The sequence below is a fragment of the Lepidochelys olivacea genome (genome assembly GCF_965140295.1).
Source record: "Lepidochelys olivacea isolate rLepOli2 genome assembly, chromosome: 11".
Taxonomy (NCBI): Eukaryota; Metazoa; Chordata; order Testudines; family Cheloniidae; genus Lepidochelys; species Lepidochelys olivacea.
The window spans coordinates 69,994,168-70,010,823 of NC_140421.1; the positions used below are offsets into that span (position 1 = coordinate 69,994,168).

Genomic DNA, 16,656 nt, shown 5'->3' on the forward strand with positions numbered 1-16,656 from the left:
AGAGCTGGGCCAAAGAGACAGTGTTTGGCTCTGGATTCAGATTAGATTTAGGCTCGGGCCTGGGTGCAAGGCCAAATGGGCTATATGGGTCAGGTTTGCTGAAATCCATTGCTGACAAGGGTTGTTGGGCATGTTTGGTATTTAACTGAGAGTATAAATGGGCCACTTTTAGCACAGTGACAGAATGCATTACACTCTTTGCCAGCAGATCAAGGGACGTGATCGTTCCCCTCTATTCGACATTGGTGAGGCCTCATCTGGAGTACTGTGTCCAGTTTTGGGCCCCACACTACAAGAAGGATGTGGACAAATTGGAAAGCATCTGGCAGAGGGCAACAAAAATGATTAGGGGAGTGGAACACAACTTATGAGGAGAGGCTGAGGGAACTGGGATTGTTTAGTCTGCAGAAGAGAAGAATCATAGAATCATAGAATATCAGGGTTGGAAGGGACCCCAGAAGGTCATCTAGTCCAACCCCCTGCTCAAAGCAGGACCAATTCCCAGTTAAATCATCCCAGCCAGGGCTTTGTCAAGCCTGACCTTAAAAACCTCTAAGGAAGGAGATTCTACCACCTCCCTAGGTAACGCATTCCAGTGTTTCACCACCCTCTTAGTGAAAAAGTTTTTCCTAATATCCAATCTAAACCTCCCCCACTGCAACTTGAGACCATTACTCCTCGTTCTGTTATCTGCTACCATTGAGAACAGTCTAGAGCCATCCTCTTTGGAACCCCCTTTCAGGTAGTTGAAAGCAGCTATCAAATCCCCCCTCATTCTTCTCTTCTGCAGGCTAAACAATCCCAGCTCCCTCAGCCTCTCCTCATAACTCATGTGTTCCAGTCCCCTAATCATTTTTGTTGCCCTTCGCTGGACTCTCTCCAATTTATCAACATCCTTCTTGAAGTGTGGGGCCCAAAACTGGACACAGTACTCCAGATGAGGCCTCACCAATGTCGAATAGAGGGGAACGATCACGTCCCTCGATCTGCTCGCTATGCCCCTACTTATACATCCCAAAATGCCATTGGCCTTCTTGGCAACAAGGGCACACTGCTGACTCATATCCAGCTTCTCGTCCACTGTCACCCCTAGGTCCTTTTCCGCAGAACTGCTGCCTAGCCATTCGGTCCCTAGTCTGTAGCTGTGCATTGGGTTCTTCCGTCCTAAGTGCAGGACCCTGCACTTATCCTTATTGAACCTCATCAGATTCCTTTTGGCCCAATCTTCCAATTGGTCTAGGTCCTTCTGTATCCTATCCCTCCCCTCCAGCGTATCTACCACTCCTCCCAGTTTAGTATCATCCGCATGATACTAAATGAGAATGAGAGGGGATTTGATAGCTGCTTTCCACTACCTGAAAGGGGGTTCCAAAAAGCATGGATCTAGACCAGTGCTACTGAAAGTGGTGGTCCGCAGACCAGTGCCGGTCCGCGAGCCATCGGCTGCCCATGTGCGCGCACATTGGAAAAAAAATTGCCGGTCCCTCAGATCAGATAGCTTGAGAAGCACTGGTCTAGACTGTTCTCAGTGGTCGCAGATGACAGAACAAGGAATAATGGTCTCAAGTTGCAGTGGGGGAGGTTTAGGTTGGATGTTAGGAAAAACTTTTTGACTCGGAGGGTGGTGAAACACTGGAATGCGTTACCTAGGGAGGTGGTGGAATCTCCTTCCTTAAGTTTTTAAAGATCAGGCTTGACAAAGCCCTGGCTGGGATGATTTAGTTGGGGATTCGTCCTGCTTTGAGCAGGGGGTTGGACTAGATGACCTCCTGAGGTCCCTTCCAACCCTGATATTCTCTGATTCTATGAAATCCTGCCAGGTAGCCCTGGAAGATTTTGGTTGTAAACAGTAGAAACCTCAGTAGATCAGCTGTTCTCACAGGATTTTGGCTGAATCCAAAACCACAAAACAGACCCATTGGGCTTAGGTTCCACTGTGGAATTAAAAGCCGTAGGACCAGATGCTTAGAACTTCAATGACGCTTACACTAGCAGAGGGTCTGGCCCAATAACTCTAAACCACGGCCTAAACATGCTGATCACTATTGCCACATTGTTTACTTGTTACTTTCAGATCTGTCTGTACTATCTGTTGTCTCTTGTCTTATGCTTAGATTGTAAGTCTCTGGGGACTTTTTGCTGACTATCTATTGAGCATCTAGCACAATGGGGTCCTAGTTCATGAACAGGGAATCTAGGCATGATGATTATACAGATAATACACACAATAATAAATAATAAAATAATCATAATTTATTTCTGCTTTTCAATTCTCCCCACTCCCTTTAGGAGCTTCACGGGTAGGTTATTTTCATAGGAGTTTGGCTGTGAATTGGGGTTTTGGCTATCTTCAGTATAGACCTGTTGTTACCTAGAAGAAGAGGAGCTGTTTGAATACATATGTCTTCACTGAAAAGTGCTCTATTTACAATTAACATGGTAGGGAACCGAGATTTCACTATCAGTTCTTACAGTTTTTGGACCCATTCCACAGTCCTGCAGTACTAAAGTCCATGAAACATCTACAGTTTAAAAACCGTAGAAGGGTCTCAGAACACCACGTGTCAGTTACGAAGAAAGCAACCATGTGAGACATTCATGACAATCCCATGAACGGCCGTCTAATACAGTGTGTGCTTTGAAAGCAATCTGGGCTGGAACTTTGTTAAGAGTCTATTGTGAGGCAAGCATTTCATTTGCTTTTAGGATATGCTACCCAGTCTGGACAACTGGCAATCCTCAATGCAGGAAGCGCTCCACGTAGCCTGCATTTCAAGCAGCAGCCAGGGTTGGTAAAGGCACATTCCAAATCAGCTGAGCAAGAACAGTGTCCTAATGACAGATCTGTGGCAATACCTGAAGGATTTCTATTTGTTTGCAGTGCAGTGCGTTAGCTAGTACATACCACAGCTTGTTTGCCTTTTGGGTTATGATTAAGAAGCGTCATGTTTGACTTGTAGGAAGGGTCCTTGAAGGCTTGTTTTCCATCTAGGCAGGGCTGGAAAGCTGCCACTTCCTGAACACAGTTAACACGGCCGTTCCACATGGACTCGAAACCTCAGTAGCTCAGCTGTTCTCACAAGATTTAGTTGCGTCCAGGGTAGCCACCCTAGCTGTACACCATTGTAATGCTTTTATCAAGGGGTTAATAAATGGATGTCAGTACGACCCACTAACAGAAAGATTAAAATGCCAGGTCAACAAAGCCAGTTCGGAAGAAAAGAAGAAACCATTCGACTTCATGAACATTTTTCGATATTGGATGGTAGTGGAACGGATGGGAAGAGCCCAAGGAAGCACGCAGGGCAGGATCTGTGGGAATTCTCCTTAGAGCCCATCAGTAGCCTGTGCATAAGATTTTCCAGGAGGATGGGGTACTAAGTGTCACCTGGGGCCAGATTCTGACTTAGTGTAAATCAGCACAGCTCCATTTACTTGAATGGAGCTGTGCCGGTTTAGATCAGCTGTGAATCTAGCCCAATGTGAGCCTGCTCCATGCAATTCCACTGGTGCTTCTGGCCCTGTGATGTTCACAGTAGCAATAAGTTGTTCATCACTGAGGATGACTTACAAAAGTACCCCAGCAGCCACCTTTTGTCTACGTAATTGAATCCCCAGCGTCGCTTGCTCATTCGGGAAAGCCCTGGCATTCGCTGCTTCCGGGAGCAAAGCACTTTCATACAGAAGTTGCTGTGAGTGGACCAAATCCTGCTCTCAGTTACACACCGACTTTGGTGGAGCTATGCTGTTTGACGCTAGCTGGCACATACAGGAGTAAAAATCAACGTGAGAGTCGACTCAGGCCCAAACCCTTTATATTTAGTAAACCAAATCTCTCTCAACGGTGTCTCTGTTAAGCAGCAAATTTACCTGTGGTTATGACACAGATCAAGGGCTCTGGCTTTACAAACAACCTTCTAAAAACAGCTTTCGGAAAGGGGGCTGGTTTTTAGCCCTTTCCAAAGGCGGTTTTTGGCAGGGACATCGGTGCCCAAGACAGACCCTCATTCTTCATCCGAGCTGAAGGTATGTGTGTGCTCCGGTTGGCAGTTTGGGTTATGGAATGAAAGAACTCATCAGGTGAAGCAGAACAGAAGTCTCTGGCTACGAGGCAACACACCGTGCCACCCGGGCAGCCCACCTCCTGCATTCTGAGAGTTGCTCTTCGGAGTAGGGATTGTCCTTTTTTATGTTTGTCCAGCACCTTGCACAAGGGGGGTCCAACCAGCATGTGGCCTTTGAGTAATACTCCAATAGAAATGTTAACTAATAATTGCTCTGTGTTGTGCCCAATGAACTTTCCCACTGTGTACAGTACTCGAGGATCAGTTTTTCCTGTTTTCAAAGCCTGCCAGCTCCTCCCTTCCCCTGCCAAGGAGATAACAGGTCTCAGCTGAACCAATTTAAAACCCATAAGAACCACGTGGCCTTTGTTTATTCTTTTCAATAGTCAGGATCGCAGCCAGCTGTTTTGTTACTAAATTCCCTGCAGAATGAGTAAGTGAAGGTGTGGCTGGCATGGGCTGTTATGGAATTACCGGGAAAAGCCTCGAGCAGATTGAGGCCCAAGTCCTCAGTGGCATTCCAGAAAACAGCTGGATAGGCCTGTGGTGGAATACCTGTTGCAGAGGGAGGGTTTGCTGGGTGGCATAGGGCTGGCATACCACTCCCCGGTATAGAAGAATACTGAGGGGATGGCTTCAGGGAGAGCGGGCTGAGATCGAGCTTTTCTGGATTGCAAATGGTTGCCTTGAGTCTGTTCCAGCCTGGGCATAAAGGAGAACAGTAGCCAAAGAGCAAACCATTCCCTGCTGTCACCAGATGTTCCTAAAAACACCTTTGCCCCCATCTTCCCAGGCTGTGCGTCCGGAGGGGCTCAGATGACAATGCAGGATAGATTCTATGGGCCTGATTGCAACCCCATTAACCCTGGCACAAATCCAGGACAATTCCATTCACCTCAATGGAGGTGCTCTGAATTTACCTGGGTGGTTACGGAGATCAGAATCTGTCCCTTGCTGTCGCTAATGATTGAGGTCTGAAGTCATATGGCTTTCTCCTTGTACAATGACCCGATGTTGAATTAAACTGTAACTGGTATGAATGAACTGAGCAACCAACTCAAGGTAACATAAGACTGAGAGGACAACATTCATATTCAGTTTGAAAATCTAAACACAATCAAGGGTCTGGATTCTGCTCTGCCTTGTAGGTCTGAAGCATTTCCTTTGCAATCTTGAGAGTTACCTGGATTGGCAGCAATGGTGAGGCGAGATTCTGATCCAGTAACAAGCGCACACAGAAGACTTTAGCTGAGAAAAACTGCTCATTCAGGAGAACGGTAGTGAGGGAGATTGGATTTTGCTGTGCACTGTGAGTAATGGAGTTTGGTGCATGGTGAATTACAAAAAAAAATCAGGGGAAAACAACATTTGTTTTAAAAAAAATGTTAGCAAATTGAAAAAATGTCAGGTTCAATTAAACCTTTAGATTTTGAGCTCTTAACATTCTTCAAAAAGAACAGGTGGACTTGGGGCACCTTTGAGACCAACACATTTATTTGAGCATCAGCTTTTGTGAGCTGCATGCATCCGATGAAGTGAGCTGTGGCTCACGAAAGCCGATGCTCAAATAAATGTGTTAGTCTCTAAGGTGCCACAAGTCCTCCTTTTCTTTTTGCAGATACAGACTAACCCGACTGCTACTCTGAAATTTAACATTCTTTAATTTTCTAAAAATAAAAGGAAATTTCATCACACAAACTCATTTTCAATAAAAAAAATCAAAACGTTTCATTTTGAAAGTGTTCAAACAAAATATTTTGGAATTTTTTTTTGACTGAAACTATTTGGCAAATGGACTCACATTGGCAAAGTGGTTTGGGATTACCAAATCTGCATTTTTTGCCTCAAGTTTTGATTGAAAAATTTCACCCAGCTCTAAAAGTTAAGGCCTGAACGAACACTCAGAAGACCTGGGTTCAATTCCTAACTCACCCACAGGCAGTCTGTGGGTATGTCTACATTGTGATTAAAGACCCATAGCACAGCCCTGGCTGGCTCGGGTCAGCTGACTCGGGTATGTGGGGCTTGGGCTGTGGGGATAAAAATTGCACTGTCGGGGTTCTGGCTCACGCTGGAGCCTGGGCTCTGAGATCCCACAAAGAGGGGTAGGCCCGGGTTCTGGCCTAAACCCAAACATCTCCACTGCAAGTTTTAGCCCTGTGAACCTAAGTCAGCTGACCTCCAGCTCTGAGACTTGGTGCTGCAGGTTTTTTAATTGCAGTTTAGATATACCTTTAGTGACCTTGGAAAAGTCATTTGATTTCTCCATGCCTCACTTTCCCCTTCTGTAAAATGGGAACGACGACACTCCCTTTTTCCTACCCTTTGGCCATCTATTTAGATTGTAAGCTCTTCAGGGCAGGGACAGTCACTTGCCATGTGTTTTGTACAGCACTTACCACAACAGAGCCCTGATCTTGCTTGGAGCCAATTAGGTGCTACTCTAATACTCTGCTGCTGCTCTACAGCCAAGATATGGTGCTAAAAATGAACTTTTATGAAGAAGAATATGGACTATTAAAAGGGACCACCTTGCACTCTGCCAAGGATTCCTCTCTGTAGGGCATAAAAAGAATAGTGAGACACAGGGGATGGTGCAGCGGTTCTGGGGCGGTTCCTTGAATCCTTTGTGCACGCTCCCTGTGGTGGTCGGGCACATCATGCTGTTTCCCACTCTTAGACCCCACGGTGATCCTGACAGATTGGCAGAGGAGCACTATGGTCACTGACGGAGGAGGCTGTCCATCCTGCAAGGATATCCGTAGCCATCCCATTGGGGGCAGGCTAGCAGAGAGAGGGGTGGGAGGTTCATGGAGAAGACGCTACTGTCTCTCGAGTTAGGGGTAAAGCTATCATAGAATATCAGGGTTGGAAGGGACCTCAGGAGGTCATCTAGTCCAACCCCCTGCTCAAAGCAGGACCCATCCCCAACTAAATCATCCCAGCCAGGGCTTTGTCAAGCCTGACCTTAAAAATATCTAAGGAAGGAGATTCCACCACCTCCCTAGGTAACGTATTCACCACCCTCCTAGTGAAAAAGTTTTTCCTAATAGCCAACCTAAACCTCCCCCACTGCAACTTGAGCAGTGAGCTATCACAGACAGGTCCGTGGTGAAGGCAGCACGGATGGCGAGAGAAAACAGTGAACTTGCTCAGGCAATAATGCCCGTCACACCGCTTCCCCGATTACTGTACGTGGTGCTGCATCAAGTTGCATGGGCGCACTCCTACAGACCAGGGTGAGCAACGTGCCATGAAACGGGCATGCATCAAGTCCACCGTAAGGCAGCCAAGTGCTTCCAACACGGGCGAGGGGTAGTTATTTGAGCTCGGCTTGTTCTGACCGTGCTGTGTGTATATGTAAATAGCTAACAGATGTTTGCGCTCAGGAGTACGTAGCACAGTTGATGGGTTTGCTGTGCGCTGCAAATGGCTTCTTCTGTGCAGCTCTTCACGTAATTCACCTTACACTTGACTGCACTCCTAGGAACGGATTCCGATCACACTGATGCCCGTGTGGCTGTGTTGACTTAACTAGAGCTCTGTATTGGAAAGGGGCAAAACGCCCCAGGACTGTTTATCCAAGGCACCTGCATGTCGGACAAAACAGACTCCTTTTCTTATGCTCTAATTTGGATCCAAAACACGCCTCAGGTTGGGATTTCACTTTGCAAAACCCAAACCTGAGCGAGGAGGTTCTGAAAAATATCAGAAAGTCAACCCCCTCTTGGCTCTGCCCGTTTCTACAGCCTGTCAGATCTGTGGCTTAGACCAGCCCCCGTTATGAACCCTAGTAAAAATGGATACAGAATTCATGTAAAAAGAAAAGGAGTACTTGTGGCACCTTACAGACTAACCAATTTATTTGAGCATAAGCTTTCGTGAGCTACAGCTCACTTCATCGGATGCATACAGTGGAAAATGCAGTGAGGATGTTTTTATACACACAGACCATGAAAAAATGGGTGTTTATCACTTCAAAAGGTTTTCTCTCCCCCCACCCCACTCTCCTGCTGGTAATAGCTTATCTAAAGTGATCACTCTCCTTACAATGTGTATGATAATCAAGGTGGGCCATTTCCAGCACAAATTCAGGGTTTAACAAGAACATCTGAGGAACAGTGGGGGCGGGGGGGTAGGAAAAAACAAGGGGAAATAGGTTATCTTGCATAATGACTTAGGCTTGAATAGAGACTGGGAGTGGCTAAGTTAATTGTATCCAATTTGCAAATGAATTCCAATTCAGCAGTCTCTTGCTGGAGCCTGGTTTTGAAATTTGTCTGTTGTAATATCGCAACTTTCATGTCTGTAATCGTGTGACCAGAGAGATTGAAGTGTTCTCCCATTGGTTTGTGAAACCTTTGTGGCAGGCAGCTTGTTCAATGGAGCCTGACCGAACATTTTAGACACCGCACCATTCTAGCTGCCCCTCCGCGTGTGGCCGGAGCGAGCAGTCTCCCTGCTCCTTGTCCATACACACGAATGCCTCTGCCATTCAGACAGATGGTCTACCTCAGTGGTGAAGAATTGTAAATTGCCAGGGGCTAGACCGTCACATGGGCTACATGTCTGCACAGAGGAATGAGAATTACCATTGTACACCAGAACAGGGTGCATGGACCTTGGGTCTGGGTGCTCAGAGGTAAAGCGGGCCCCTGCACATTTGTGCACTTACCCACCTAAGCAGGGGGGTGGGATATGGGAGGATCTTTGGATGTTCCCCAGCCCATGCTCCAGCCAGAATAGCTCAGCCACCAAAGCAGGTGGATGGGCAGGGATGAACAAAGCCCTGGCTCCCATGCACCAGCCAGCACAGCCAGGCTAGTGCACTGCTGTCCTTATCTGCCGCTGGTACAGGCCAACAGCAGATTACAACCCTGCAGCCCCAGCAAGGGAGAAGTAGGGATTGGGCCTCAGAGGGGTGTCTCGGAGGTGCAGTGCCTTGTGGTGCTAGACCTAGGGCGATGCATCTTATACGCCCCACTCCAATCAGGGCCCCACAGTTCAGCTTGGAGCGCCAAGGACCTATGCAAGCCAGCCAGGCTCCAGGGCCAGCTAAGCAGATCTGGAGGGCTTTCTCCCTGTGGAAGGGTCATGCAGTGGCTGGTACATCCCCTCATGGCCAGGCAAGGTGCAGCAGCCTCTTGATTCTGGGGTCTCCTCCACTGACAGGCCCCCCAAGTGGGAGTGACTCGCCCCTTCTCACGACTCAGCCCTCCAACTAGGTCACTTACAGTCCCCACCTCTTCGGGGGTAGAAGAGTTCAACAAACAAAACAGTCTAAGACCTTCTGGCAGGTCTGAAGCCCACCCTGGATCCACTCAGTGGTCCTTCTCCCCTTGCATCCACAGGGCTTTTCCTGCCCTTCTGCTGGTGGCAGGCAGGGAACCCAGAGCCTCCCTCTGCTCTGGGTTCCAGCCCAGGGACCCCATACGGAGCAGCTAAGGTCTGCTCCCTCAGACTCACTGCCGCTTCCCTGGGCCACCTCCTACCTTCAGGGGCCTCCAGCTGCTTTCGCAGAGTGACTCATTTCAGAGCTTTGTCTCTGGGGGTTCCAGCTGCTTCCTGCCCCCTTGTGTCTGATGCAAAGTCCCCCTCAGACTCCCTGGCCACCCCCTCCTGGTCCTCAGCTAGTGCCAATCAGCCACCGTGGAGGAGATCGCTACTGCGTCTTTTAACCCCTTAGTGGCTGTGGCAGGATAGTGTTTATACACCCATCAAATGCCCATTCTGCAGGATTGCCTGGTACCTTCCACATCAGTGGAGTCCTGGTCCATGACTATGAACAACCACAGGCAGGCTGGACGTTTTTGTAGGGACCACACAGACAAATCTCCAGCCACTCAATGCTGACTATGGAGGACAAATAAGCTTGTTTGTGTGAGCACTTCCCAAGGTCATGATGGAATCAACATGAAGAAAAGAAAGATGGTAATGGCAAGAACTTCATTTTAAGGCCCAACCTTAAACCAGAAACAGAAATGAGCTGTGTGCTAGAGTATAAAAGTATTAATTTGTAGCCCTGGCAGGTGCCTTGTCCCTGTCCGCCAGCCCTCAAAACACACTCAACCTCCTGATCTCATCCCCCTGGTGACCAGGCAGCATGAAGGGTTCATTGCATTGGCTGACTCTTTTATGTCATACATTGTGGAACAGGGTAAAAAAGGGGGCACTGATAAAAAAATGTTAGCGATAGAAACCAACTGGTTTCTAGGCCCTGCAAGCTTGTGCTCCCAGCCATCAAATGATCTAAAACATTCCTTTCTAGCCTTAGCATTTGGCAAGGTAGCTTCTTTTGAAATCACATGGGAGAGACTTTTGTTTAGCTGATGAATTGGTACAAAAATGGTTTTCAGGACCAGTGACCAGAAAGAAAAAACACTGCTCCCTGCCACACTGAATCAAACTCACCGACTCTAAACATTTAAAGGGCCTATTTAAAGGGCCTGGCATAGCAGGATAAAAAGTTTGTCCAACAGTGTAATTGGCCATTTCTGCTCAGGAGACACAACAGGGAGTTTGTCAGTCCGGAGGGAGGCCTGTTGGCAGAGCCGCAGGGAAACTTTAAGGTATGTCAGAGTCTAGCAGGCATTAGTTGTTTCCGGTTGCCATGAGCACTATAAATTCACTCCTCCCTGGCCCTCCTGAACTGCTGGGAAGTCAGCTCACCATAGGCACGGGAACATGTTTTATGGTTATAGACACTATAAAGGAGTCAATGCAAACAGAATCTCCAGGAAGTCACCCACATTTATGATTCACGGTGGAGCTGCTTTGCTCTCTTACCTCAGCGTACAGTATAAACAATTCCCTCTCCAGGACAGAATTAGTCTTTCCCGTCTCTTTCCAGGTAACTGTGTTACTTTAACGCCCTTGTTGTTGCTCGCCAAGCTGCATGATTAACATGGCACAGCCTTTGGGACCACGTAACGCATAGAGGATCTTGTAGGAAAAAAATCATTCAGAGTAACAATCTCTGCCTCCCACACACACGGCATTTCCCTATTCAAACGCCACATGTTTTGTGAATCTGAGCTCATTCCAGATGTGTGTGGGGCGCATTGGTGCTGCCCATTCGCTATTTACTCCCGTTGGTGCATTGGGTTAGAAGGGGGTCTGCTCTTGGTGCATCACAATCTTTAATGTATTTACCCTCACAACACTCCTGAGACACAGGGCAGTGCAATTATCCCCACTGTTCAGGTGGGAAAGAAAGGCACGTTGAGACAGAGACTTGCCCGTGGTCACACAAGAGGTTCGTGCCAGCACAGGGAACTGAACCCAGGTCTCTAAAGTCCTAGGCTAGTGCCTTAAACACTGGACTTTACTTCCTGATCTGCAAGAGCTCAGGTGCTCTGAAGTCCATTCTGAGAAATTCCTTAGCACCCATTTTTCTAGACACTGTCCAGAGGAGGCTGCTGGTAGCGGGGACCCTTCAGTGGCCATGGGTAAGATGCTCTGATGCTGGTTCTGAAGATTCCCATTACTGTTAGTGATTATTATTTTTTCCATTTTAAAATGTCCCCTTTGTCAAAGGGAAACTACAAACCCCAGCAGGTTGCCACAAACGACCAAATTCAGCCCTGGTATAAGTCAATGCAACCCCTTTTCAAAGCCATCACAGTTGTATCTAATTATGCAAACTGAATTTGGCCCCAGGTTTTTTCGCTGGGGACACCTACCACAAACAAACCAGGGTGGCTCACGCATGCAGTATGCGCATAGGCAGGAGACGGTCACTGTTATTCCATTCTTTTGAGCCAAAGGCCTGAAATCAATCAGTTTCCTACCCCCAGAGCAGGTCAGAGGATAGTGATTTGTCAATTTCAATCTCCTCTGCAGGCTCACCAGTTCAGTGCCAACAAGGTCAGCAGAAGTGCAGCGTCACACAGAAGATGAAATAACGAGTTCACATAAAACTAAGTTTTTAGTCACTCCTCTTTCAAAACAGAACTGGACATTTCTGCTGGTCACAGCAAGTACAGTGAACTTTCCCACCATATATTTTGCAGCATTGAGATGTACAATACATACTATAGAACACAGCTGGGCAAAACCTCTCGGATTAGAAATTTCATCCAATTTTAAAAGAAGAAGAGATGAAAACGTTATAAATGTGGACCTATTTTTAGCCAGCTCTTTTGCAAACTGCCCACTCATGAGAACCACGCAGGTATTTGAATTTACTCTGCTGTTAGTTTATAAAAGCCTGCTCTAATAAATTTGTTAGTCTCTAAGGTGCCACAAGTCCTCCTTTTCTTTTTGCCAATAAAAGTAAAAGCAATGGAGCCAAATTCCGGACTTTGGTCCATACACTGAAAGCTGGGCATCTTTGAAATCAGACTTTGGCCCATGACATTCCTGGGGGGAGGGTACTGAACTTCTGGTCCGATACTTAGCTGGCAAAAATTGGTGTAGCTCCGCTAATTTAAAATCAGTGATTGATCCTGATGGAGCTATATTGATTTGCACCGCTGAGTATCTGGAGCCTCCCCTTCAGACTGTAACCAAATGCAGTGGACCACTAGGTTAATACAATGGGCTGCTCCTTTCTCCTGTTGGCTTTGTTGGCAGCAGGGTCAAGCCCAAACTGTTTTTTCTTGCCCAGACTTTCAAACAGTTGGCTTTGTCTGTTCTCATGTTAAAAGAGACCTCAGGGATCTGAGCCTGCTATTTCCTTTTGTAAGTCATCAAAGCCTTGAAGTGTGCATAAAGAATGTACTCACTCCAATCTCTCTTCCTCTTTCTTCCGCAGATCAAAGTCCCGTTGAACCACCTCCCAGACGTGCTTGGCCTCTTCATCTGTTAGCTTGGAAAGATCCAGTTTCCTTCCCATCCTAGCAAGCAGTTGTGTCAGGGGATCTAAACAATGGGAACAGGAGGAAATAGATCAGTAAGGTTATATAAGAGCCAGTCTAGATTCAAAGAGACATTGTCATGTTCTTTGTCAGACAAGGCACATGCTCATGCATCTCCTGGGAGGTATTTCATATTGACAGAGGGAAGGAACTTACTCCACCTCTGTCAATATCTGTATGAGTTGGTTCATTCCAATGGTTGGAATGTGCGGTGACATTGTGTACAATGGGTGGGCGGTTGTGGCAATGCAAATCACTTGCTGACATAGCCTGCCTTCAAAGAGTAACACTGTAGTGGTCTAAAGCCTATGGACAGCTTCCTTGGAATTAGGGGAAGGCTCTATCCCTTTGCCCAGAGTCATACTGAGAGAGCCTGATACAATTGAGGCCTTCATTTGGAGAGTAAAATGCTTATTAACATTAATAATGCTTCTTATACAGGCTGTTTACAAAGTGTACCTGAACTATACACATCTTAAACATTTCCCAAACAAGTCAAGGCCTGATGTTTAGGGTTTGGGTGACAGGACTTCTAGAGTCTTCTCTGCTTGCCATGGCAGCTATAGGATGAAAAAAATGTCATCCCCATGGACTCCAAAGGGAGCAGGGTGGCTTTTGTCAACTTCTTGTCTCTCCTTTTCCTTATTTTCTACACTAAGCTGCAGGGCTAATGGGTATCAAGCCAACCAGTCCTCAGGCCATGTGGTCCTGGATGTGGTCCCTGCCTGCTGATGTCTCCCTTTTCCCTGTCAAACTGATGTCAACTGCAGCTCCCCGGTCTTTAGCCTGACCTGAACATCTGCGGACAAGGGTGTTGCTGCCCCTTTGACAGAGGGTGCCAGCTTTGGCCTTATGTAAGCATTCTACAGACACCTGCAGCCAATTGTCACAGAACACCTTTTCCCCTCTTCTGGTTCATTGGCTTGTTTCTTTCTCATCTGATTTGGTCCCAGCTTTGTACATAAGCCAAGCATATTTTGGTTGCAACTTATTGAACAGTGTCATCGTAACATTAATGTTGTCACCATGAATTCACTAATGTCACCACCATAACTTAAAAGACAAGTCTGGTTTCAGAGCATGCATGTGATTCCTGAAGGCAGAAGGTTTAAATCTCTTGTTATTAACAAGAGCCCTAATACACAGTACAAGCCACCGGGTGCAGGATAACACCTAAAATAATCTGATTGCCACAACAGGCCTAATTATCACCCTTGCTTCTCATTCACTTAATAAAACATTTCTCTGTCACCGAGTGGGGGGCACTGTCCTTGAATACTCTGGGTATTCAAAGGAATCTATTTTCTTCCTTTGTAGGAGAAAACATTACTTAATATGCTTCCCTCCCCCTGGGTATTTAAGGCAAGAGGAAGACACACTAAAGAGGTACGAAGAACTTCTAATCCTGGCAGAATTATCTGTTGAGACCATGCTCTCAACATAGACCATCCACCCAAAATGAGTTCTACCCATGCCACCTCCATTTCAGATAGTCTCCTACAGTCCAGGCTGGAAATTCCTTGTCACAGCTAGTTAGCTGTCAGGCAAGAGGAAGAGTAATTCAGTCTAGCAATTCACTTTGAGCAACAGATAGAACAACCACCACCGGATTTGGGCCTGAAAAGGACTTTAGGTGAGCTGAATCCAAATTCAAATGAATTTTGTGTGGAAACGGTGTTTTCAGGAGAAGTCAATATCTGAGGTGAGCACATGCCTTTCCTTTGAAGCCATGAATCTATTTCTAGCTTGTCCAGCTGCATTGTGAGCCCAATAAGAACAATTAGTTAACTGGCAGAAGTGAGCAATGAGTTTATCAGCAAATTATGTAAGCAGATTTGAGAGTGGCTTTGCACCAATAAATCCAAACGGCAGGTCAATAGATGACAATTAGCATCACATCAAGATCCTGTCTAAGGGCTTTTGTTGCAATTATCCCAGGACCTCTCAAACATTGGTTTGCTCCTGTTCTGAATTCATTAATGAGAAGACAAAAAACCAAAAACATTCTAACTATTCATACTGTACTGAGTATCTACATGCCTGTTTGCAGTTTCCAGGCCCTTCACAAACACAACAGCACATACGCTGCTCATACAAGGAAGGAAATATTTTGTTGACAAGACAGTCACAACTTTTGGTCCCACTGGGCAAGAGATCAAGTAGAATGCAATGTTTTTGCTTGAAATTGGCATCTATGACCAACTGCTTGCACAACAGTGATGAAAAGTTTGACATCCTGGTCTTACTTTTGTTGCTATTCAAGTCAATGGCAATGCTCCCTTCTAACTTCAGCAGGAAGAGGATCACTCCTTATTTTACAACGTGGAGCCTCGTCTGAAAGTGACTGTGAACATGTCTCAATATCATAGGGTCAGATTCTGCCACCTCCTCTTACCGAGTGGCGCCTTCTACCATGGAAATCAATGGGATTGCTTATGAAGGAAGCTACCACTAAGCCCAAGAGCCAAACACTAAGCATTCAGCATTTGCCCAATTTTCATTCCACTGAAATCAGTAAAACTCTCATTGACTTCAAAGGGACCCCAGTTCAGCCAAGAACGTAAGCACAAGGCTTAACTTTAAGAACTGGAGTAGACTCACTAGAATCGATGTTGATTGGAAAATCGATGCTCAATGGAAAAAACCTACACGCTCAGGTGGTCTGCTGAACTGAGACAACAGCAGAGTTGGTCTAACAGTCTGCACTGGTCCTACACTTCTTATTAGCGGGGCCTCAATATTGCGGTTTTCATAAGCAATGTCATTTTTGTCAGCAATGTGCCTGCAGAGAGGTCAGACAGGGCAGCATCACATGAAAATGACATTTGAACTAGAATTCTGGAGCCAAAAAATAAAAAAATAAAATCTTCCTTGATACAGTTCTGGTAAGTTAGCTGCCGCAACTTTTAAATATGAACCTTTCTCGGAAATCCAATGGGAAAGCTATTGCCTGACAGTGAATAGCACGTACAAGCTGAAGTTGATATTTTTAATGTTTGTTCATGGAATTTTGCAGCTTTACACAAGAGCATTCATCAGCATGAAAGCCTCAAACAAACCTTCTATTTTAAGAAAATGAAATCAATATGACCATCAGCTGATTTCCCCATTCCCTCTCTTACATATGTCCGAATAAAATGCACAAAACTTATTAACTTGAGTCAGCAGATGTTTTACTTATCTGGTGACCATGGATGAGCCAAAGGGAATTAATCTCCATCTCATGTAAATCGATGTAGGATAAGCTGGAAGGATAAGCTGGTTTACACCAGCTGAGGATCTGGCCCCAAAGGCTTCAGAATGACAGCATTACTGTAAGATCAGTTTAAAAAAGGCTTTTTTTTTTGCCATCTCAGCTAATAGCTATGTCAGGCAGGGGTGTGGATTTTTTCACGCTGGACAGACATAGGTATGGCGGTGTAAGTTTTCCGTGTAGATCAAGCCCAGGAACCAACAGGCTTCTCGAACTAAACTGACAGCTTGATTTTCAGAAGAATGGGAGCCCAAGGCTGCACACAAAGCGAGGTGTGCAACTGCATGCTTATTTTACACACAAGATTCCCACAGCGGTGCACAGAAATCAGACACTTGTGCACACAAGTCAGGCCATCACTGGCTGGCTATCGAGGCAATTACCTGACTTGCAAGTGGAAAAAGTAGCACATACCACTGCGGCTGCTTAAATGAAGCTGCCTTCGCCTTCATACTCCCAGCAAAGCTCATGCATTGCAGTG

At 46.2% G+C, this 16,656-nt stretch overlaps 1 protein-coding gene across 1 annotated transcript in view; it reads right to left on the reverse strand.

The window, feature by feature from the left end:
- Positions 1–16,656, reverse strand: part of MLPH (melanophilin) — an 84,207-nt gene that overhangs the window by 52,818 nt on the left and 14,733 nt on the right. The window contains exon 2 of the mRNA XM_084643029.1: positions 12,791–12,926. Coding sequence (XP_084499155.1) covers positions 12,791–12,900 — 110 coding nt within the window. The 5' untranslated portion in view covers positions 12,901–12,926. The remainder of the gene's footprint in view (positions 1–12,790; positions 12,927–16,656) is intronic.